This window comes from Tursiops truncatus, chromosome 15 (genome assembly GCF_011762595.2).
Source record: "Tursiops truncatus isolate mTurTru1 chromosome 15, mTurTru1.mat.Y, whole genome shotgun sequence".
Lineage (NCBI taxonomy): Eukaryota > Metazoa > Chordata > Mammalia > Artiodactyla > Delphinidae > Tursiops > Tursiops truncatus.
Window position 1 is genome coordinate 28,411,353 of NC_047048.1, and position 22,201 is coordinate 28,433,553.

At 40.9% G+C, this 22,201-nt stretch overlaps 1 protein-coding gene across 3 annotated transcripts in view; it reads left to right on the forward strand.

The window, feature by feature from the left end:
* Window positions 1-22,201, forward strand: part of ZC3H7A (zinc finger CCCH-type containing 7A) — a 34,760-nt gene that overhangs the window by 6,559 nt on the left and 6,000 nt on the right. The window contains exons 2-19 of one of the 3 annotated variants that reach the window (XM_033839049.2): window positions 5,043-5,144; window positions 6,162-6,201; window positions 7,787-7,984; window positions 9,166-9,324; window positions 9,562-9,642; window positions 9,738-9,776; window positions 10,426-10,459; window positions 10,946-11,226; window positions 12,590-12,794; window positions 13,895-13,959; window positions 14,515-14,701; window positions 15,358-15,519; window positions 16,835-17,031; window positions 17,314-17,414; window positions 17,844-18,025; window positions 18,437-18,513; window positions 19,636-19,769; window positions 20,181-20,286. In XM_033839049.2, the coding sequence (XP_033694940.1) occupies window positions 5,077-5,144; window positions 6,162-6,201; window positions 7,787-7,984; window positions 9,166-9,324; window positions 9,562-9,642; window positions 9,738-9,776; window positions 10,426-10,459; window positions 10,946-11,226; window positions 12,590-12,794; window positions 13,895-13,959; window positions 14,515-14,701; window positions 15,358-15,519; window positions 16,835-17,031; window positions 17,314-17,414; window positions 17,844-18,025; window positions 18,437-18,513; window positions 19,636-19,769; window positions 20,181-20,286 (2,316 nt within the window). In that variant the 5' untranslated portion in view covers window positions 5,043-5,076. The remainder of the gene's footprint in view (window positions 1-5,042; window positions 5,145-6,161; window positions 6,202-7,786; window positions 7,985-9,165; window positions 9,325-9,561; window positions 9,643-9,737; window positions 9,777-10,425; window positions 10,460-10,945; window positions 11,227-12,589; window positions 12,795-13,894; window positions 13,960-14,514; window positions 14,702-15,357; window positions 15,520-16,834; window positions 17,032-17,313; window positions 17,415-17,843; window positions 18,026-18,436; window positions 18,514-19,635; window positions 19,770-20,180; window positions 20,287-22,201) is intronic. The other 2 variants (XM_073792301.1, XM_073792300.1) reach the window with 2 other exon arrangements.

A 22,201-nucleotide genomic window follows, 5' to 3' on the forward strand; every position in this document is an offset into this window, starting at 1 on the left:
AGAAAAGCCCAACCTGGAAGAAAAATGGGTGAAGGAAATGAAACAGTTCATGGAAAAGGAAGTGCAAACAGCTCTTAAATCTGAGGAGGTGTTCGGCCTCACTAATGATAGACTAGAACAAGCAGGACCCCAACCACAGTTGTCACACTGTTTCTCGTCTCCCTGACAGTGATGGAAACATCTGATAATTTCTTGGTGAAGGGGTAAAATAGGAACCCTCGTGCACTGGTGGTGGGTAGGGTCATCTGGTAAAGCTTGGCAGTAGCTGGCAAAATGAAGAAATGTACATACCCTTCCTCCTACGGAAATTCTTTGAGGATATGCATGTATGAAATGTTCTGTGTACCTGGTGAACTTTTAAAGATTGGAAACAACCGGAATGTCTGTGACTAGGGGGCTGGTGATGTTATGGGGCAGCCATATCACGGAGCACATTGCACGGCTGTTAAAGGTAATGCAGCTTGATACGTGCTGATATGGACTGACCTTTAAGATACGAGGTACCAATCGAGAAAAGCAAGGTGCAGAACGCGTTAGGAGCCCCAGTTTGTATAAAAAATAACGTATGCACAGGATATTTTTAACTTTTTATTTTGAAATAATTATAGACTCACAGGAAATTGCAAAAGTCGTATATAGAATCCCATGAACCCTTCATCTGCTTCCCCCAGTGGTGCCATCTTACCTAACCGTAGTGCAATAGCAACGTCAGGAAAGTGACATTCACATAATACTGTTAACCAGACTACAGACCTGACTCAGTTTTACATTGACTCGTGTGTGTATGTGCGCGCGCGCGCCTGTGTGTGTGTGTGTGTGTGTGTGTATCTATGCAGTTTTATCCCATGTATAGATTCATGTAACTACCATTACAATCAAGATACAGCTTGGTTCACACAGTGTCTTTGTCAGGACACAAAAACAGATTGGTGACAATGGTATTGACTGATTGCCTTCACAGGGCAAATGGGTGGTTGAATGACAGGGTTGGGAAGGCGACATTCCTTTTCACTGTCATAATATTTAAACTCCTGCTCTCCGAACAGTGTATGATGTCTGGACACCCAAGTAGAACTACCAGGTAGAGGGTATCTAGCAAGCTCTGCCAGGGGACAGACGTCGGGAGTTGTCGGACCCTAGATGAGTGTATTTAACATCTGGGCAGAGCAGGAGGTCCCTGAGGGGAGAGGGTGCCTGGGGGAGGGGGGTCTGATGACACCCCAGGGCCCTCACGTTTAGAGGTCAGCTGGAGATGAAGCCCCTGTTTTGAGGAGACAGTGGACACCTGTCATGTGCTGCTGAGTTTGAAGAAGGAAAGTGATTGTTGGATTAACTTTATCAAATACTTTCTCACTTGAAAACTGAGGCCAGATTTTGTTGACTGGATCTGAAAATAAGATGGTATATAAAGCCTTTATTGTTTTCTTTTAAAATGAGATGGGGGGTGGGGAGGCTTTATTTCACAGGTAAAACTAATGTATGGTGGGAAAAAATCAGAACAATGATTCCTGGGCTGGGGGTGGGGCAAGGATTGGCTAGAGAAGGGGCCTGGGGGAACTTTCTGGAGTGACAGTGATGGTGTGTCTCACCACCGGGGTCTGGGTTACATGAGTGTATCGTTTGTTAAGAGTTGCCTTAAATTGTGTGCATTTTACCTTAAAAAACTGTAAATAAATGTGGAACCCCAGGTAATGATATGTATGCTGAAGTGTTTAGTGGTAAATTATAATTGATGTCTGCTACTCAGTTTGCAGTTTACCAAAATTGGGTTGGTAGATGGACGGAAGTGTGGGCAGACGTAATAAATATAGCAAAATATTGATTGTGGGATATAGGTAGTATAGAGATATATGTTGTTCATTGTAAAAAAAATTTGTGTGTAAAATTCTTCATAATATAATTTAGGGGGGAAATCTACAGAACATGAAATGCCCTGCCGTATTATGTTTAGACATCACCTGATGTTATGTCCTCAAATCTTTAAACATTTAAAGGAGGCATGGTATTTCATGCTGCTAAGAATCTGCGTCTTATTTTCTCTTAATCACTTGCTTGAGTTGTCAGCTCTCTTCCACCTGCCCTTTGTCCTTAAGAGGGCAAGGTTCAAGGCTTTTCGAGCACTTTCTGGGGGAATAGCTCTAAGGCTCTTAACTTGGCGGATTATCGTTACCCCGGAGTTCCTTCTGAGCCAACAGATTTACTTTTTGAGTGAACCTCAAACTGATTCCCCACCCCACCAGACAGGGGTTGGGAGACATGTGTCCCTCACGGAAGGAGAGGGGATGCTTCTTGTCTTTGGCTTCACTTCTTTTCTCCCAGTCCCTCTGGCCTGACCGCCCTGGACCCCCAAGTGCAGCTCTGGGTGCCTTTGAGTTCTAAGGTTCTGACTCTGTTTTAAGTAAAATGGAAGAAAAAGGCTGGGTGACCCGGTAAGTCATCTTTCTAAGGAAGGGCTCAGAAGCTACGTAGAGTTCTTTTTTTTTTTTTAATATTCTTTTTTTTTTTAAAACCCCACATTTGTTTATTTATTTATTTTTGGCTGCGTTGGGTCTTCGTTTCTGTGCGAGGGCTTTCTCTAGTTGTGGCAAGCAGGGACCACTCTTCATCGCGGTGCGCGGGCCTCTCACTATCGCATCCTCTCTTGTTGCGGAGCACAGGCTCCAGACGCACAGGCTCAGTAGTTGTGTCTCATGGGCCCAGTTGCTCCGCGGCATGTGGGATCTTCCCAGACCAGGGCTCAAACCTGTGTCCCCTGCATTAGCAGGCAAATTCTCAATCACTGCACCACCAGGGAGGGCCTGTAGACTTCTTTTAATACTTTATTTCTTTTCCCAGAGATCATTTGTTTACAAGGTTAAAAAAAAAAAAAAGTTTTAAAGGTTTGCAGTGAAAAGACACTGTCCCACCCCTTTCCCTGAACCCCTGGGTTTCTCTCACTGCTGTAGCTTTCTGTGATCCCATCTGGAGCTATTTTGTGTATACACAAACAAATATGAACATATACCCATTCCCCCTTTTAAAATAACAGAACAGGGTCTTACTGTGGACACTTGCACTTTGCCTTTTTTTCCCTCCAGCACAGTTTATTCAACCATTTCCTTTTTGACAGGCATTGAGTTAATTTCCCATCTTTTTTCTCTTAGAAATAGTGCCTCTTTAAAGAACCTTGTAAATATTCATACGTATGAATTAAACAATTTTTTATTATGGAAATGGCCAGACATGTTCAAGTAGAAGAATGAACCCCACATACCCTCCCCTCATCCAGCTGGAGCAGTGTCCCATGTTTTTGCTACTCTTGTTTCATGCTCACCCATTTACCCCCCTTTAAGCTAGACTATCTTAAAAACAAATTCCAGAAACAATGCTGTTTTACTTCAGTATAATGGGCTTTTTAAACTTTTAATTCTGGATAATTTCAAACATAGTATTTTAAGGCAAATACCAGGTACACATGTAAACAGTAATACTTCAGTAAAGTAACCAACTTTTAGATACAAGATCAAAATATTTAGAACTGACAAATATTTAAAAGACAAAAAGCAAAAGCTACAAACTTCTAGTTATCAGATAAACAAGTGCTAGGGTTATAATGTACCATGTGATAAATATAATTAACACTGCTGTGTGATATATATGAAAGTTGTTGAGAGAGTAGATGAGTTCTCATCACAAGGGAAAAAATTTTTTTTTCTATTTCTTTAATTTTGTATTTATATGAGAAGATGGATGTTCACTAAACCTATTATGGTCATCATTTCATGATGTATGTAAGTCAAATCATTATGTTTTACACCTTAAGCTTATACAGTGCTGTATTTCAATGATAATCTCAATAAAACTGGAAGGAGAAAAAATAAAGGACAAAAAGTATTAGCACCAGTTATGAGCCTCCAGGGTATTCCAGCCTCCCTTCCCACTCTACACTTTGAAAAAAGGTAGACTTAAAAATAAAACTTGCTTACAAATGGTAAGCAATAATGAAACGAAAACATTTCAGCTCCGTACTTGAAACATGGGTGCCATTTCCCTGTCACGTGGGTCCAAGTACATGGTTTATGTGACACGATGTCCTCTCAGCATTAGCTCTCAGTAGTCCTCATCCAGGAGTGACTGTGTGGACCCCCCAGCCCCTCCCCACCCCTGCCAAGGGACATTTAACAATATCTGGAGACACTAGTTTGTCACAACTGAGGGGAGGAGGTGCTCTACCTCCTCCACTGGCATCCAGTGGGTAGAGGCCAGGATGCTGTCAGCATCCTGCAGGGCACAGGACAGCCCTCCGTACCAGAGAACTATTTGGCCTGAATGGCTGAGGTTGAGAAACCCTAGTTTAGGACATTGGGAGACAATGTTTTATCCGAGATCTCTTCTCTGTGGTTCTCCCGTTGCTTTCTGAGAACTGCTTAATGAACGTCGACTAGTCAGGTTAAATACTCACAGTGTGGACATTTGCCAGTGTTACATCGAAGGTAAACCCTTACCTTCCAGAAAATTCCAATTAAAGTAACTTCACTTAGATCCTTATTCTATCAGTTGTACGAAGAAGGATTGTTTCAAAAAACACAGATAAGGTTTAGACTGTGCTCACAAGGAAGTCAAAACCCCTCAGAGGCAAGCGGACGTGAAACCATTTTGCTTCTGGAAAGCTTCCAGAAGCAAAACAAGGCCAGGACTGTTCTCGTGGCTGCTTCCGTGTGCGTAGAGACAGACTGGGAACAAAACCTGTCTTCGAAGGAAGGAAGGTGAAATGGGGAGAGAGAGATGACTTTAGCGTGGGGATTGTTCAGGAGGGGCCTACAGCGTCTGCGCGGCTGTTAAGTGGAGAGAGCAGAGTGTGGAAGCCCTCTGCTCGCGGCGCACGAGACGGTGGGGACCACAGACACAACTCAGGTGGTGTCCTCGGCGTCCAGGACCCTAGTCAAGGCGGTGGAGATGGACGTGTCCACAGCTAATCGTGCGACAAGACCTAGATTATGGGTGTTTTAACTGGGGTCCAGGAGCCCCGTGCCTTGTGTAATTTCTTGCCTGTTTCTTTCCAGATTTCTCCTTTAGAAAGTGGATGTGTGGGATAACATGTCCAGTGTGTCCGAGGAGAGAAGAAAAAGGCAGCAGAACATTAAGGAAGGACTACAGTTTATACAGTAAGGGCTCATTGCGTGCCTCATGTTCTCGTCACCTTTTGGTGTGGCTCTGCACGTAGCAGGGATTAGGAAACCTTTAGTTATGTTTCAGAAGTCCTGTTCTTTTGGGTTAGAAATTAGATATTTTTGTTCCAGCAGTATTTTCTGCTCTTGGACATTGATTTCTTTGTGTTCGGAACTGGATCTTGCTGTCGCTGATTTTTAGGGCTGAAATCCTTAAGTATCCTCTAAAATGTTAGACTGAGGAATTTGAACCTAATCTCATAAGAACAGTTCTGATGAGTGAAAATCAACATCTGTCAGCACACAGGGCTTTTGTGATCACACTCTTTCTGTTAAGAAGCTCGGTCTCTAACTGGCCTTCCTGAAGCACGTCAGTGACAGGACCACAGCCCGGGTGGCCATGTCCAGGCAGAAAGGCCTCTTTGTCCCTCCTGGGAAGGGGACATTCTTCCCCTCTGTTCTATAGTAAATTGAATCAAATAGTACTAGTGGTTCTATGCTATTTTAAAACTTTTTCGGCATTTGAAGAATTAGGCTGTCTTTAATTAGGAGTAGATTTGCAGGGAAAATGTTATACTTAAGAAAATACAAAGGAATAGTTTTAGATTTTTTTTTCATGACTACGGTTATATGTGAATAATGGTCATAAAGGAGAAGTAGGTCTTTAAAATGTGCTTTGAACCAGTGGTGAGCTCATGAGAACCTCAGTTTTTTTGTTTGTTTGTTTGTTTATTTTGTGGTACGCGGGCCTCTCACTGTTGTGGCCTCTCCCGTTGCGGAGCACAGGCTCTGGACGCGCAGGCTCAGCGGCCACGGCTCACGGGCCCAGCCACTCCGCGGCATGTGGGATCTTCCCGGACCGGGGCACGAACCCGTGTCCCCTGCATCGGCAGGCGGACTCTCAACCACTGCGCCACCAGGGAAGCCCGAGAACCTCAGTTTTAAGATGACTCCTGAGTGAACAAATCCTGATAAGAACCTGATCATCAGAATTGATTTGTTTCTTCTTCTTAGGTCACCGCTGTCGTATCCAGGAACACAGGAACAGTATGCGGTAAGGACTCAGGGAAGGTCTGCTTGAGAACTCCACAAGTAGCCTGTGAACTGCCACATGTAGCCTGGGTTGGCAAACCCAGATGTGGCCCCCTGTCTGTTTCATAAATAAAGTTTTATTGGAACACAGCCACACCCATTTGTCAATGTGTTATCTGTGGCTGCTTTCACGACATGGTGGTTGAGACAGAGACCTTATGGCTCACAAAGCCTCAAATCCCTACTATCTGGGCCTTTACAGAAAAAGTTTGCTGACCCGTGTGTATATAAGACAACGTTGTTTTTTTCCGGCGTACTTGGACAGTTGTCCTATTTTTTCTTTTCTCTATTAGTGTAGTTTTGAATTAATTTCTTTTGAGCCCCTTGACAATTACATTTAGGCTTTCATTTCATCGAAAATGAGGGGGACAGAATATGCTGAGAGGGAGAGTGCAGAGTATCTTCTGTTCTTCCTTAGAAGAGAAGTTGTAACAGAAGTAAAGAGGTAACTGGATATTTAGGGGAAAGAGCTAGAGAGGAATCTAGTTAGTTAGGGAGAAAGCCCAGCTGACTGGGTCTTGGACCAAAGGCCCTCAGTTCTGCAGACTGTTAGTTCCCCTGTGGCTTTGCATCTCTGTGGGTTTTGGTGCTACTGAATGTCACTCCTTTCTCTCTGCCTCCCTCCCTCCCTCTCCGTTCATTTCAGTCTCTCCCTTCCTTCCTTCCTTTTCTCCAAACAGACGTAGAACTGTAAAGTATGAGGACTAGCAATCACATGGAGCAATCCTTTCACTTTACAAACGTGCAGTTGGGGTCCAGGGAGGTGAAACGGCCTGTCTCTCAAGTCACCTCAGCTGTTAAAGGTTGATCTGGACAGTTTTCTTTATTACTTTTATCAGCTTAGACGTGAATTCGTAAAATGAGACAAAGAAGAGCTGAATAGGACTTTGATAGGAAAGGACTTAAGAACATCTGCCCCCACCAGAAGAGTGTGTATACTTACACAGTAAGAAAAAGGTTTGCCATCCCCTCCCCATAAATCAGTAAATGACCGGAACATTTACAAAAGAAGAAACACAAATCGTCCATAAAAATGTGGAGAAGTTCAACCTCGCTGGTAATCAGATACGCAAATAAAAAGGGATACCGTTTCTCACCTAGAAATGTGTAGATTTTATGTGTGCATGCTCACGCACGTGTGCACACGTGTTGGTGGAGGTGCTCTGAAGCAAGCCGCTATAAGTATTCATTGTTGTTGCCTTTTTGGAAGACAATTTAGAAATACTAGTCAGAAGCCTTAAAATCCTCGTTCCACTTGTAGGAATTTAACCCAGGCACAGAGTTGGCAATGTCAGCAAATATTGACAAGGTGCTTTTGCAGCACTTCTCTTAATAATGAGACATTGAATTTTTTCTTGGAAAAAGCAAGCAAGATGAAACACTAGCTGAAATAGCAATGACTTGGCCTGGATTTGATCATTTCTTACAACAGTGCTTCTTGCTCTGTCAAATTATTTCCTCTGAAGTTTTAGATACGAAAATTAAAATTTGCTTACACTCTGACTTGTTCCTTTAAGGGTTTCAAGTGGTAACTTTCTTTTTCTTAGGTATATTTACGTGCTCTTGTGAGAAATCTTTTTAACGAAGGAAATGATGTTTATCGGGAACGTGATTGGAACAACTCTATGAGCCAATATTCAGAAGCTTTGAGTATAGCTGATTATGCAAAGTCTGAAGAAATTTTAATCCCTAAAGAAATCATTGAAAAACTATATATAAATCGTATTGCTTGCTATTCTAATATGGTGAGTTGTGGGTTTTTTGTTGTTGTTTTTTTTTTTTGGCGGTACGCGGGCGTCTCACTGTTGTGGCCTCTCCCGTTGCGGAGCACAGGCTCCGGACGCGCAGGCTCAGCAGCCATGGCTCACGGGCCCAGCCACTCCGTGGCATGTGGGATCTTCCCGGACCGGGGCATGAACCCGTGTCCCCTGCATCGACAGGTGGACTCTCAACCACTGTGCCACCAGGGAAGCCCGAGGTGTGATTTTTAAAGCAATGTTCTAGAGAGAAAAAAGGTTTTCAATAACATAGTATACTGGTGAAAGTCAGTTTCCTAGTTTCAGTTTATAAGAAAGATGTATTAACTGCTTTTAGAGTGGCCTCAAGCTTTGAAAAACCAGCTTTGGCCAAATGCTTAGGGATTTAAAAATAATTTGTTTCTTAGATACTGGTCCTTGGAGATTCCCTTTTGAGTATGGCTTTTGGTGGGGGGGTGTCTGCTCATAAAAAAATCAGCCTAGGAAGATACAGGTGTTCACAGATGGGTACAGGGTACCCATCAGGTATCTCTGCTGACAGTTTGCTTCTTAGTCAAGATTCTCTTAGGAGCTTTTTTTTTTATAGCACAAAACAGTAGTTAGCCTTCAAAAGAATTAACACAAGCTCTTCACATGTCTGAACTTAGAAAGCAATATTTTGATGTGCTTATAATTTTCACTATAGACATTCAGTAAAATTTAACCATGAATTTAAGAAAAGTATCCATGTTGTCACCTAGTCCTTTGCTAACAAGCATTCATTGATGATTTGTTTTCTATAGTATATTCCTCCTCAACTAGCTGCTTGGGAGTTACATTTCCATTTAACATTTTAATGAGCTCCAAAAAGGGGGTAGCTACAACTGGGAGGAAAATAGGACAGGCGAGTGACACATGGGGGCCTCAGCCATACCTGGAAAGTTTTATTTCTCGAAGATCTGGGGTATTTTATGGCCAGATGTCTGGGTGGTGGTTACATGGGTAGCCACGATATTCCTTCTACTTTTGTGTATTTGAAATTTCATAATGAAAATAATTTTTCAAAAGACAAATAATACCACTAACTTTCAATTTAAAGGAAGAGTCTGAATTTGTTTCCATTTGCAAGGAGACATCATCACAAGACGTGAACTGTTTGATTGCTAACTTTATTTGGTCTTCCTCACCAGGGTTTCCATGATAAAGTATTAGAAGACTGTGATACAGTCCTCAGTTTAAATGCCAGTAACTGCAAAGCTCTCTATCGGAAATCTAAGGCTCTAAGTGATTTAGGAAGGTACAAAGAGGCTTATGACGCTGTGGCAAAGTGCTCCTTGGCAGTGCCTCAGGTATGGAATTTATGTTTTAGTTCATTCATTTACATCATAACCATTTTATTGATTCTGTGTAGAGAAATGGCCTTAACAAGTTACATCTTCCAGCCAGCCACCCACCTGCTGCAGTTGGGAATAATTGCCCATAAAACAAGTGTCTTGACAGAGCATAAGTTAGAACTGTTTTGCCTCTTCGTCCTTACAGTTAGTCAATATAGCCCTCCACTAATCATATATTCTCACTTTTTTCAGGATGAACATGTAATAAAACTAACTCAAGAACTAGCTCAGAAATTGGGATTTAAAATAAGAAAAGCATATGTTAGAACTGAGGTAAGGTGGAGTTCTCTCCATAAGGTATTTTTTTGTTTTGTTTTGTAGCTTGGAGTCAGTTCTGGTTTTAAATTAGCTTCTTAATTTTCTTTCAGCTCTCACTAAAAACAGTTCCTGGGGATGGGGCTACAAAGGTAAGGTTATTACTCTTGTAAGAATCGTAATAAAAAAAAAAAAAGAAGAAAAGATAGAAGCATTAGTAGTTTTGTTTCTAATATTTTTGGTTTGTGTCTATTTTGAGACCTTTTTATTCCTCAAACACAAAAGTGGCCAGAGCTTCCTGCCCTAGAAAAAGAAAACAAACAACTCAAGTAATATCTGTTACTCTCCATCAGCATTTCCTGAAGGCCAATGGAGCATTTTACAGGATTTTAATAGATGTTAGGTTTTATTAGAAAAAGTGGGTCAGGGCCACATACTAATTTTAGGAGTCATTGGGTTAAACATAATTAACAAGTTGTTTTTTAAAGGTAAGTGTTCTTAGAGCTGCGACTATGCCACTGTGAGTTGGGGAGAGAGTGGTGGCTAGACTAGTCCCTCTGGAACTAGAAGGCTCCTGACTATCCTTTGAGAAATACTGGGCCACAAGAAGCAAGTGCCAGTAGGCCAGCACCGTTTAACGCCATGTATTACAAAGGTTTACATGTTTTGTTTATTTCTGTCTTAATTGGAAGGAAGTCAAATGTGAGAACCTGCATTGCTCTCTTAGAGTGAGTTTTATAGCTTGCTTTATGGTTTAGAGTCCTGAAAATACTATGATCTATTATTTGGTTTAATTTCTAGGCTTTGAACTGTTCTGTGGAAGATATTGAGCCAGGTACGTTTTCACACACATCCTCTTAATCTGAAAAGTGCCAGCCTTAGACGTTATGTACATTATAGTGTTGTCAAATAAGATTGCTGTGTGGTTATTAGTATTAAAACAAGAGTAACTTCAGAAACCACCTCTGTGCCTCTGGATGTGCCAGTGAGTGAGTGAGAGTACTGGATGTCAGTGAGCAGTCGTTCGATACCCGCTGTGGCTTCACCACCCTCTAGTAGCTCCATCCAAAAGGGGCCTAGGAGTTTTGAGAAAGAAGGAGAAGTTTTCACAAGTCAATATATCTATTCCTGTGCAAAACAAATTATTTTTAGGATTACTTGTACTCTTTTATTTGAATTGCTTTCACTGTTGTATCTATTTATTTTTATAATTGCTTTCATATTTTCACCTAGCTCTTCATTTTTTCTGTTGTTGTCTATTAACACTAGTATTACATAGATACACTGAAAATAAGTGAGTACATGTCCATCCACGTTACAGATTTATTAACTCCGAGGCAAGAAGCTGTTCCTGTTGTTTCTATACCTGCATCCAGTTTTTCTCACCAAGTTGGAAATGAGCTGGCCTCAGTTCCCATTATGCCCTTAACTTCTATTTTGCCACTGCAAGTGGAAGAGTCTCTGCCATCGACAGTGTTGGCAAATGGAGGAAAGATCCCCTACAGTATGCCGGAAGCATTTTTAGATGATGGAGATATGGTCCTTGGAGATGAAATAGATGACCTCCTTGATTCTGCACCTGAAACTAATGAAACTGTTATGGTAAATTTCAGTGTGACTCCTTTCTTCTGAAGGCAGGCTTTTTTTTTTTTTTTTAATCGTAGTATAACCTGCTAGATATTTTTAGTATTGACTATAGAGTAAGCTTTGGGTTTCTTGAAAATTACTTTTGTCATTTTCCAGTGGTAACTGGTTAATTTGGTCATTTCTTTAAATAAAAAAGGGAAGCATGCTAGGAATTTAGGAACGGTAGGAACGGTAAATTTAACTTTCTGACAAAGAATAGGCATTTGACATGTAAGGCAAAATGAATTCATGGATTAAGGACTTCTCATTCCTTAAGGATAATTCTCCTGTAACCATGTATCATAAAGCAAGTGTCAGCAGACTTTGGTCCACAGGCCTGATCTGGCCTGCTGCCTGTTTTGTATGGCCCACGGACTAAGAATGGCTTTTAGATTTTTACATGGTTGAAAGAAAAAAAAATAATAATAATATTTGAAGACACATGAAAATATTTCATGACACTGTAGTAACAGAGTTGACTAGTTGTAACAGAGACCGTGTAGTCCACAAAGCCTACAATATTAATATCCAGCCCTTTATAGAAAAGTTCACTGACTCCTGCCATGAAGTATATTAAAATAGTGGCAGCAGTAGGATGATGATGGGGGGGGAAACTCAGAGCTGGTTTCCAGGGTTGGTGAAACCAGCGATGTCCCCGTGGAGCTGACAGAGAGAAGATGTAAAAGGCAGACAGATGGGGGGTTGGTTCCTACCACTTTGATCTTGGGCAGGTTATTTCACCTTTCAGTCCCTCTGTTTTCTCATCTGTACCGTGGCAGCCCTAGTAGGATACATCTCAGAGGGTTAGGAGGATTAAATAGATGGTATATGATTTATCATAGTATAAGGCACATGGAAGCTCTCCAAAAATCCTCACTGTGTGGGGGAGGGGCAAGGTAGTGTTCCATTTGTTCTTGTGAGGTTGTACATTCACATCTCCAGAAAGATGGTCCCCACTTTTCCAGGCTGCTCCAGCTCCCTTCTCTTCAGGACCCTTCCTTCCACTCCAGCCCCACACACATCCTCACAGTTCCTCTTTGATGAAGCCAGCTCTCACGTAGGGAATCCTAAGGAAGTTTTGAAAATGAACCATGAACGTCTTATTTGGATGACAGCAATATTAGACATCACATCTCCATCCTTTTTAAAAAGTAGGCTTGAGAAGAAATCAGCTCTGTAGCTTGGATTCTGCCACTGAGTCTTGATACTGATTTCAACTTTGTTATGTAACAAAATCACCCAGTGAAGTAAATCGTTTTTATACGCTGATATTAAAAGCAGTTTGGCCCGCTTGGAACTGAGTTTCATGGACTTTAATCCGGTCTTGTTTCCTCTCCAGCCATCAGCCTTAGTCAGAGGCCCCCTCCCAACAGCCAGCGTCGCTCCGAGCATCCCCTTCTCAGCGTCTCTTTTGGGCGCCTTGCCCATCGGTGCGAGGTACGCGCCTGCACCCTCCTTCTCGGAGCTGTATCCGCCTTTGACTTCATCCTTAGAAGATTTCTGTTCTTCTCTAAATTCATTTTCAATGAGCGAATCCAAACGAGGTAAGACTCGAGCCACTTATATAAACAGTTACAGTTCATTTTCTAAAAAAGACAGTTTGGTTTGACTGTTGTTTAACTAACTCCAGATAGTTGGTACTTGAATTATTTTTATTGTAGCTGAAAATACATTGTAGGTCTAAAATCTAAACCCTCCTGTTTTAAATTCACCTGGACTTAACTGTGCCATTGTGGAGATCAAGAATCAAAGCCCTGAGAGTAGGAATGTATGTGGCACTGGTTTTTTTTGTAGGATAGTTTGTTAAGCTGGGTGTCTATTGTTTTGGGGGGTGAAATGACTTTTAATGTGTTCTCTAAAAAAGGGATACCCCATCTAAAGGGTCTTAAAGACAGGTTATCCTTTTAAATTCTGAACTAGGCAAATACTTAGTTAAGACTAATTTAAAATCAGTGTTTAAAATGATAATAGGTCCATCTATTTTAGGCTTCATCCATTGAGCTCAGCAAAGTATGCCTGGTGCCTTGGTTTTGCAAGGGATTGCTGAGGTTTTGGCCTGACTCCTGTTTCTGTAATCCTAGGCTTAATATATACTTTAAACAATAACAATAAAAATCTTCATATTTGGGTGAGGCTTTGTTATGGTTAAAGGGATAAAAATCAAAATAATTGATTTAAAGATTGACAACTGAAGAAACTAAAATTTGTGGGAGACAGAAGGGCAGAGAGAAGGTAACTGAGTGGTAGACTAAGAAAAAGAAAGTAATTGAACTTTATTGATTTTCTTAATGTTATGATGAATTCCTGCTTCATATTTTCAAAAGGAGAGGCTCCTTTCCCATTTTGAATACGAATTATTTTCTTAGTCTTTTTAACAGTCCCACTTGGTAGGCCCTGCCTTTAGCTTATGTCTCTGAAAATCACTTTTTATCTAAATTTGTTTGTCTAAGGGTTATTTATGCCCTTGGTTTCTAGAGGAAAGGAAAGACTCCATAGCCCTCTTTGGTGTCAATCATGAGCAAGAAAGCTTCTTGGAATTGGGATGGGAAAATAACGTGGGAAGCCACAGTTAGCTACTAAGCCCTGATGTTCTTATTACATGATTAGAATGAAAAGGTCTGTTGAAGTTTTTTTATTATTTTAGATCTGTCCACCTCAACTTCTAGAGAGGGAACACCGCTTAACAACAGTAATTCTTCCCTTTTACTTGTAAGTGCCACTTCCTCTTTTGTAAATACGTCGCTTAAATTGCAAATAGGTCTTTTACTTAAGTAACTGAGTTATTTGAATGAACGTGACCAATCTCCCTGAAGTTTTGTGTGTGCTGTGGGAAAGAGTGCTAAAATAAGACTCTTCTGGAACATCCAGTAATAAATGCTTTGTGTTTAAGGCTGGATCTGTCATAGCAAATTAATCACAGTCGCAGGCAGTGTAAGAGGCTTTAGCACAGCTTGAACGACAAGGAAATACAAAATCAGGGCGTGAAAAACGTGTTGGCTGATGAAGCAGAACAACTACCCGTCACTTATAACAACTCATAGAGCATCCAAAAAAGTGGGGGAGGGGCCTAGAGACCCAAAAGAGGAAAATGTAGAAGGAAATGGTTTTTAAATAGAAACGCAGTAAGGACAGAATAGTCCCAACTTCAGTCTGTGCAGAATGTCTTATTTTTCAGATGCATCTGTTTCCTTCTTTAGTGATAGTGCAATATTTGTTGGCTGTTTTTGTTTTTTTTGTTTTTTGTTTTCTTAATTCTTCTTGCAGATGAATGGACCAGGCAGTTTGTTTGCTTCTGAGAGTTTCCTGGGAATGTCAAGTCACCCTAGGAATGACTTCGGAAACTTTTTTGGAAGTGCAGTAACTAAACCACCTTCTTCAGTGACCCCAAGACATCCCCTTGAAGGAACCCATGAACTGAGACAAGCTTGCCAGATCTGTTTCGTAAAATCAGGTCAGGACCAAACAAAGGAGCAGACAGGATTAAAGCAGTCAGTAACCTGAGAGTTCTTAGGAATTTGTAGATACCTGTGGAAACACCAGCCCTTGTGATTCTTCAATCTCTGAGTTCTTTCTAAAGAAGCAGCAGTTATTGATTAGGGACCTTTGGAGTCTAATAGGATAGGCCGCTGCTCTCCTTTGATAAAATTTTATGTATAGAATCATATGGAATAGAATATTTACCTGACCATAATGTTTGTGAAAATTAAAGTACTTTCTGTTGGATTATTTCATATCTTTACCCCTAAGTCAAGTGATACGAACACAATTTATTCTAAACTCGACCCAAGTTAATTTTCTTTCTTAGTTGCTTATTTAAATGCGTTCTTTACCTTTAAAAGCCGTCAAAACTCCTATGCTAATAGTTAAATAAGGGTTATGTTTTGGGAAGACTGGTGTTTTGTCCTGATCTTTGTTTTGTCTGACAAACAGCACGAAAGGCAAAAGTTACTGCCATAGCTTGTTTACATTTGGGGGTTATGAAGATGGGATTTTTTAATGGGAATTTAATAATCATAATCCATCTGCTCACATCTGCTTATAAATGTGCCTGTAAAATGAAATGATACTTTTTGTGCATATGAGCAATCCTTTTTACATCTTTTTCAGGCCCTAAGTTAATGGATTTCACTTACCATGCTAATATAGATCATAAATGTAAGAAAGATATTTTAATTGGTAGGATAAAGAATGTTGAAGATAAATCATGGAAAAAAATACGTCCAAGACCAACAAAAACAAATTACGAAGGACCTTATTACATATGTAAAGGTATATGCTATAATTACTTAATTGGTGTACATCGCCTAAGCGGGAAATGATTTGCTACATTTGTTATAATGGTTCCAGTATTACTGTAACTAGAAATGTTTTAGATAGAGTTAACAGAAAGTTCCTTGGATTGAGACATTAGTATTTTTTATATCATTTTTACCTTTGTTTTTAACTTGCTGTCTTGTGGGTGTTTTATAGTTATTTATGGAAATGGGGATTTCCCCAGGTTTTAAACAGAAAACTGTCTCAAACTTTGGGTTCTCTGACATGGTCTAAACAGAATCAGAACACTGAACTAAGGCTTTGAAAATGTTGCTCTTTTAAGTTGTTTTTGAGAGAACTTAGTATTTTCATTTTTATCAGACCACTTCACCCGAACGAGCTTTGAATGTACCTAAATGACTTTTCAAACTTAGGTGGCGTACATCCGGGTATCAAGGCTTTTTTTCCGTCTGAAATAAAAATAATTTAGAATTGTGGTGCTGGTTTTTTGGTTTCTTTTTTAAGAGTTAATACCATCCCTACATTGTAATACGCGTATCATGGTTTGAAGCTATCCATGAATTGTTATAAAAATTCAAGTGATGCCCTAAGCGTGTTGTTTTTTTTTAAAAAAAAAACGTTTCTGATATTTTGTTGTTGTTGTCATAAATTTATTTATTTATTTATTTATTTTTGGCTGCGTTGGGTCTTTGTTGCTGCGTGCGGGCCTTCTCTAGTTGCGGCGAGCAGGGGCTACTCTTTGTTGAGGTGCGCGGGCTTCTCATTGCGATAGCTCCTCGTTGCAGAACACGGGCTCTAGGTGCGTGGGCTTCAGTAGTTGTGGCACGTGGGCTTCAGTAGTTGTGGCTCGTGGGCTCTAGAGTGCAGGCTTAGTAGTTGTGGCACACGGGCTTAGTTGCTCCGCGGCATGTGGGATCTTCCCGGACCAGGTTTCGAACCTGTGTCCCCTGCATTGGCAGGCAGATTCTTGCTTTTTGTTTTTTGGTTTTTTTTTGCGGTACACGGGCCTCTCACTCTTGTGGCCTCTCCCGTTGGGGAGCACAGGCTCCGGACGCGCAGGCTCAACGGCCATGGCACACGGGCCCAGCCACTCTGTGGCATGTGGGATCTTCCCGGACCGGGGCACGAACCCGCGTCCCCTGCATCGGCAGGCGGACTCTCAACCACCGCGCCACCAGGGAAGCCCTGGCAGGCGGATTCTTAACCACTGCTCCACCAGGGAAGTCTCCCTAAGCGTGTTTAATATTCATTGGCTTTGAAAAAACAACGGTCTGTGTTTTAAATGTCTTTTAATTCCCTGTCTTTCTAGATGTTGCTGCCGAGGAGGAATGTAGATATTTGGGCCACTGCACATTCGCTTATTGCCAGGAAGAGATAGATGTCTGGACGCTAGAGCGAAAGGGAGCATTCAGCAGGGAGGCTTTCTTTGGTGGCAACGGAAAGATCAACCTTAGCGTGTTCAAACTGCTCCAAGAGCATCTTGGAGAATTTATATTCCTTTGTGAGGTACTTTCTCCATACCTTACTTTCTGCCGTGAAACTGGTGGTAGCTTCCTACCCGCAAGCCCAGAAGTATCAAGTACTTAGCTCTTGTCCTGCCATATGATAAAGCATCTGCTCAGCAATGGTAGCTACTGCTATTATCCAAAAGAATACTGTTAAGACTTCGTACTTACTCAGTGTTATTTGGTGTAAGCATTGTAATGTATAGGTATGTACATCATAAGCATGGCACGGAAGTTCTATCTCATATTATGTTTTCATGATAATTCTTCTTCTCTGTTTCAGAAATGTTTTGATCATAAGCCTAGAATGATAAGTAAAAGAAACAAAGATAATTCTACTTCTTGTTCTCATCCGGTTACAAAGCATGAGTTTGAAGACAATAAGTATGTTGGTAGTTTCTAATTTTTATAGTGACAACACAGAGTCTCTTTTTAGATCCAAATAAAACCAGAGTAGTATCCGCTCAGGCATTCCCCCTCTCCTTTTGTTGTTGTTTTGAAAGATGGTGACTATTTTTAAATGGCTGATAGGTTTTGCTGAGAATTTTAAAATGAATTATTTAATTGAAATTTAATATAGAAAAGCAATACTGATTTATAGCTTCTCATGACATGGATTTAGGTATTTTATAGCTTAACATATAATTATCCCCTCCCCTCCCCAGTAAAACAATTGCATACAGTGATTTATTTTTTCTGAAAAAGATTTAACATGTGTTTTCAGTCTAGAGCTTTACATTTTATATGTGTATGTACGTTTCTTTTAAAGCTATGGCAGAACAATAGTAAAGTGTCACTCCCTTTTCCTCTTAGGTGCCTTGTCCACATTTTGCGAGAGACAACAGTAAAATACTCCAAAATACGTTCTTTCCATGGTCAATGTCAGCTTGATTTATGCCGACATGAGGTTCGATATGGCTGTTTAAGGGAAGACGAGTGCTTTTATGCACACAGTCTTGTAGAATTGAAAGTCTGGATATTGCAAAATGAAACAAGTAGGTTTGTGTGTGATTGAGAAATGTCTCCCCAAGAGCGTCAGGGTTTATGAAGTGGTATTGGAGACCCTTCTCCAACAACTTGGTGTGGCAACACTGTTGATTTTATCCTGAGCTTTAAACCATGTAGTCACTTCATCTTTAGAGTGGCCTATTTTGAGTGTGGTCTTGTATAAGTAATTGCTGATACAAGTTCATGTATGAAGTATGGAATTGTGAGGAAGAAATATTCCTCGGAAGACACCAAGAGCTATATTTGTAAATATTCCATTTTGAAGGAATAATGTGATGTTCATTCTTGGCAACAGATTATGCCAAGTGGGGTTAATTAAAGAATTGAGTCTGACTGTGCCTAGATTGGTGGCCTGTTATTGTGTAGAGGACCTAAAAAAAGGCTTCTGTGTTTCCCAGGTATCTCACATGATGCTATTGCCCAGGAATCTAAACGATATTGGCAAAATTTGGAAGCAAACGTACCCGGAGCTCAGGTATTTTTTCCTGTGTACTTTCTGCATTTGGGATCCTTTCTGGAACGGCCTAATTGATGTTAGTTGTCGGCAGATGCAGTTAAAACTTACATACAGTCCAGTTACTTTCTTAAAGTTTATTGAGTTGATTAATTTTTTAAAAATTAATTAATTAATTAATTTATTTTTGGCTGCATTGGGTCTTCGTTGCTGCGCGCGGGCTTTCTCAAGTTGCGGCGAGTGGGGGGCTACTCTTCGTTGCAGTACACGGGCTTCTCATCGCAGTGGCTTCTCTTGTTGCAGAGCACGGGCTGTAGGCGCACAGGCTCAGTAGTTGTGGCATGTGGGCTCAGTAGTTGTGATTCGCGGGCTCTAGAGCACAGGCTCAGTAGTTGTGGCGCACGGGCTTAGTTGCTCTGTGGCATGTGGGATCTTCCCGGACCAGGGCTCGAACCTGTGTCCCCTGCATTGGCAGTCGGATTCTTAACCACTGTGCCATCAGGGAAGCCCCAGTTGAGTAATTCTTAATGTGAAAAAGAAATTCTGAATTTTAGTTGATCATATAAAAGAAAAAAAGGCATCCCATAATACCCACCAAGCATGTAGGATAGGGAATTCCCCGGAGGTCCAGCGGTTAGGACTCTGTGCTTCCACTGCAGGGGGCACGGTTTCGATCCCTGGTTGGGGAACTAAGATCCTGCAAGCCGAGCGCCATGGCCAAAAAAAGACTGTAGGATACAGTTTTCTTATTCAGCTTAATTGGCAAAACAGTTGGGGTCTCGCGCTATGGGGATCCTTGGAATAAGGAAGGTGGATTGTGTTTGTAGTTTTGCTTACCGGCCAGCCAAACTGCTTTACCCAACTACCCTCCTTCCCCTCCCTGCCAAAAATCCTAGTCATTAACTCCAAAGCTGACTTTCATAAATTGAGGTTTGGCATCTGTAATCTGCTTTTATCATATTCTCTTGCATTTGGGTGGAGAACTGGAGATTTTAGGTATCAGATCATATATATATAGTGGTCAAATCATCAAACCAGACAAAAACGGAAATTGTATGCTTTTATGGAAAAAAATGCATGGTGATTGTGTTCTCAGAAAACTGGTTTTCTGTTAAATTAAAACTAATCTTTTAATTATTTAAGGTACTTGGCAATCAAATAATGCCTGGATCCCTTAACATGAAGATAAAATTTGTATGTGCTCAGTGTCTGAGAAATGGTCAAGTCATTGAACCAGACAAAAACAGAAAATATTGTAGTGCAAAAGCAAGGCATTCGTAAGTAGTGTGTGTGTGGAAATAGTGCCTGATCATCATGATCTGTTTCATGGGTGTAAAATCATGCATATAAGAAAAAAGATTAAGACTTTGAAGAGAGCAAAGGAAAGTAGACAATTTAGGAATAATTGCAAAGCAAAAGGGAAGAGATTTTTAGAATTTAGTAGCTAAGAATTCTGCACACAGTTCAAGTGTTTTGCCTGTATTTCATCATTTCCGTGTGTAGGATTCGTAGGGAATGTTTGTTTATAATTATCGACAGGAAATGAAATGACAGAATCATAAGGCATTTCTTTTAGAAGGGTTGAGGAAAAAAATCTCTGGTCCTTTAGGTACAAACTTTGTACCTGCCCCTTTATATTATGCCTTTGCCAGTGTGTTTTTGTTTTTTCTGAACTCCATTTTTTTTAGGTGGACCAAAGATCGTCGTGCGATGAGAGTGATGTCTATTGAACGTAAGAAGTGGATGAACATCCGTCCTCTCCCCACAAAGAAACAAATGCCTTTACAGTTTGATGTACATACGTAATTTTTAAGCCACTTTTTTTTTATTAGGCATTTCAAATCATTAGAAAGTAGTAGTAATTCAGATGGAAACTGGTACCCTTTAAATAATGCTCATCATGTTAATGAAATCGAAGTGGTCCTTTCGTTTTCCTTCCCCTTTTGAATATGTGGTTCTGGGACAGTCTTTAGATTGATTGGAATCGTATGAGTTACTGAGGAAAAGTAAGTAGACAATGAACTAGAGAAAAGGCTCAGCTTATATTCCAGATGAATTACTTTGGGAGCAAACAGGAGAGAATTTCATTTAAATTTGATTCCTCAACTTTGCCGTCAAACCCAGGGCCTTCCGTATTATTATGGATGCTGTTGATGAGTTATTTTTATCACGCCTGTTTCTTTCACTGAAGCAATGGATGCTCGCTAAAGGATGCCCAACATTATAGGATTTTCTTGAAGTAACCCAAAGGAAAAATGCTCCATGTTAGAGCAATATGTTCCTCAAAAGCCCTTAGAATGAAAACACCAATGTGTGGTGTTAATGTGTGGGTAGCATTTCACTCACTAGGTAGCACGTTTCAACTTGGTCCCCCTGGTGCCTTACGCGGTCTTAAAGATGATTGTCTGGGCAAAGCCCTGGAGCTGGCCCAACTTGCCTCTTCACAAGAGAGAGGGTCTGGAGGGATTTCACTGTGCAAGGGACACTTGGAGCTGATAGGGCGGAAATTTTCTGCCGCAGAGGAGGAAGTATGGAGAGAGCCTTTTGCCCAGAGAAGCAGTGCAGGTGGATTGCAGAATCCCCATGTAATGAGGCTCCCTCTCCCAATTGCCAGAGAGTTGAGGAAGAGGAGGGTTAATTTCCCATCACCCAGGGTACCTTGCTTTTTGTAAAACTTATACAAGTTATAAGGACAGTCTTTGAAGGAGGTGGTGTGTTTGTGTTTATCCACAGTGGTTTCAGCCCCAGATTTGGGTGATTTAATCCGTGGGTTATGTAGGAGGGGAGGAAGGTTTATTGGAACCATTGATATCTTGTGCTTCAAAAGATAGTGGAGATTATGGGCGTATTCCTCAAAACTTTGCTAAGACGACTGGGAACAATTCTAGCTCATGAGGCAGCTGCCTAGGACCACTGATTATTCTCTCATCTTGGACGTGGTGTTCTACCTTGCAATGTTACAGGAGCTTATTTCCTCTTTTTCCTACCATACTAGGTATTGCTAAGGGATCTTTTTTCTAAAAGAAGAAATAGTACTCTGTTTGTATGTGCGTAGACAGTGTGGTGAGGTGGAGAGAGCATGTGCTTCAGAGTCTGCCCGAAGGGCAAGTTACTCAGCCTTAGTTTGCTCATCTGTAAATGAGAATAATTGCATCCTAGGGAAGATACAGGAGATGGTGTTGTGTAAAAACCCAGCACAGAGCGGCCTTCTCCTTTATTTTCTCTTCTCCCTGCTCCTTATCGTTGAGTTTTGAAAGACGATGGTAAATGTCTACCTAGTAATACCTAAGTACTTAATGGGGATTGACTGGGAAAAGAATATAATACAGTCTATCACAAGAATGTTTTGTTGACTATTGACTTCATGCAGAAAATTGTAAGGGTTGCAGGGGTGGGGGTCCCTGACGTTGGTCCGAGGGAGGAAAGGAGCAGTGTTAAGTGTTGACTACTTCTTGATTTTTAGTGAAAGTCAATGCTAAGCATCTACTATTATGTAAACTAATATATAGGGCCAGCTCCTGTTGAAACACGGATAAATTAAAATAGGCTAACAATTAATTATACTAGGGTTTATGCTCTATAGAGACAAGTACATTGATGATACCTAAGACTGAGCTCTTGGTGACAGTGGTTTTCCTAGTTCTTAATAGTCATGGGTCTTAGGGGCGTCTGTGTTCTGCTGATTGCTCTCACTTTATTTTCCTACCAG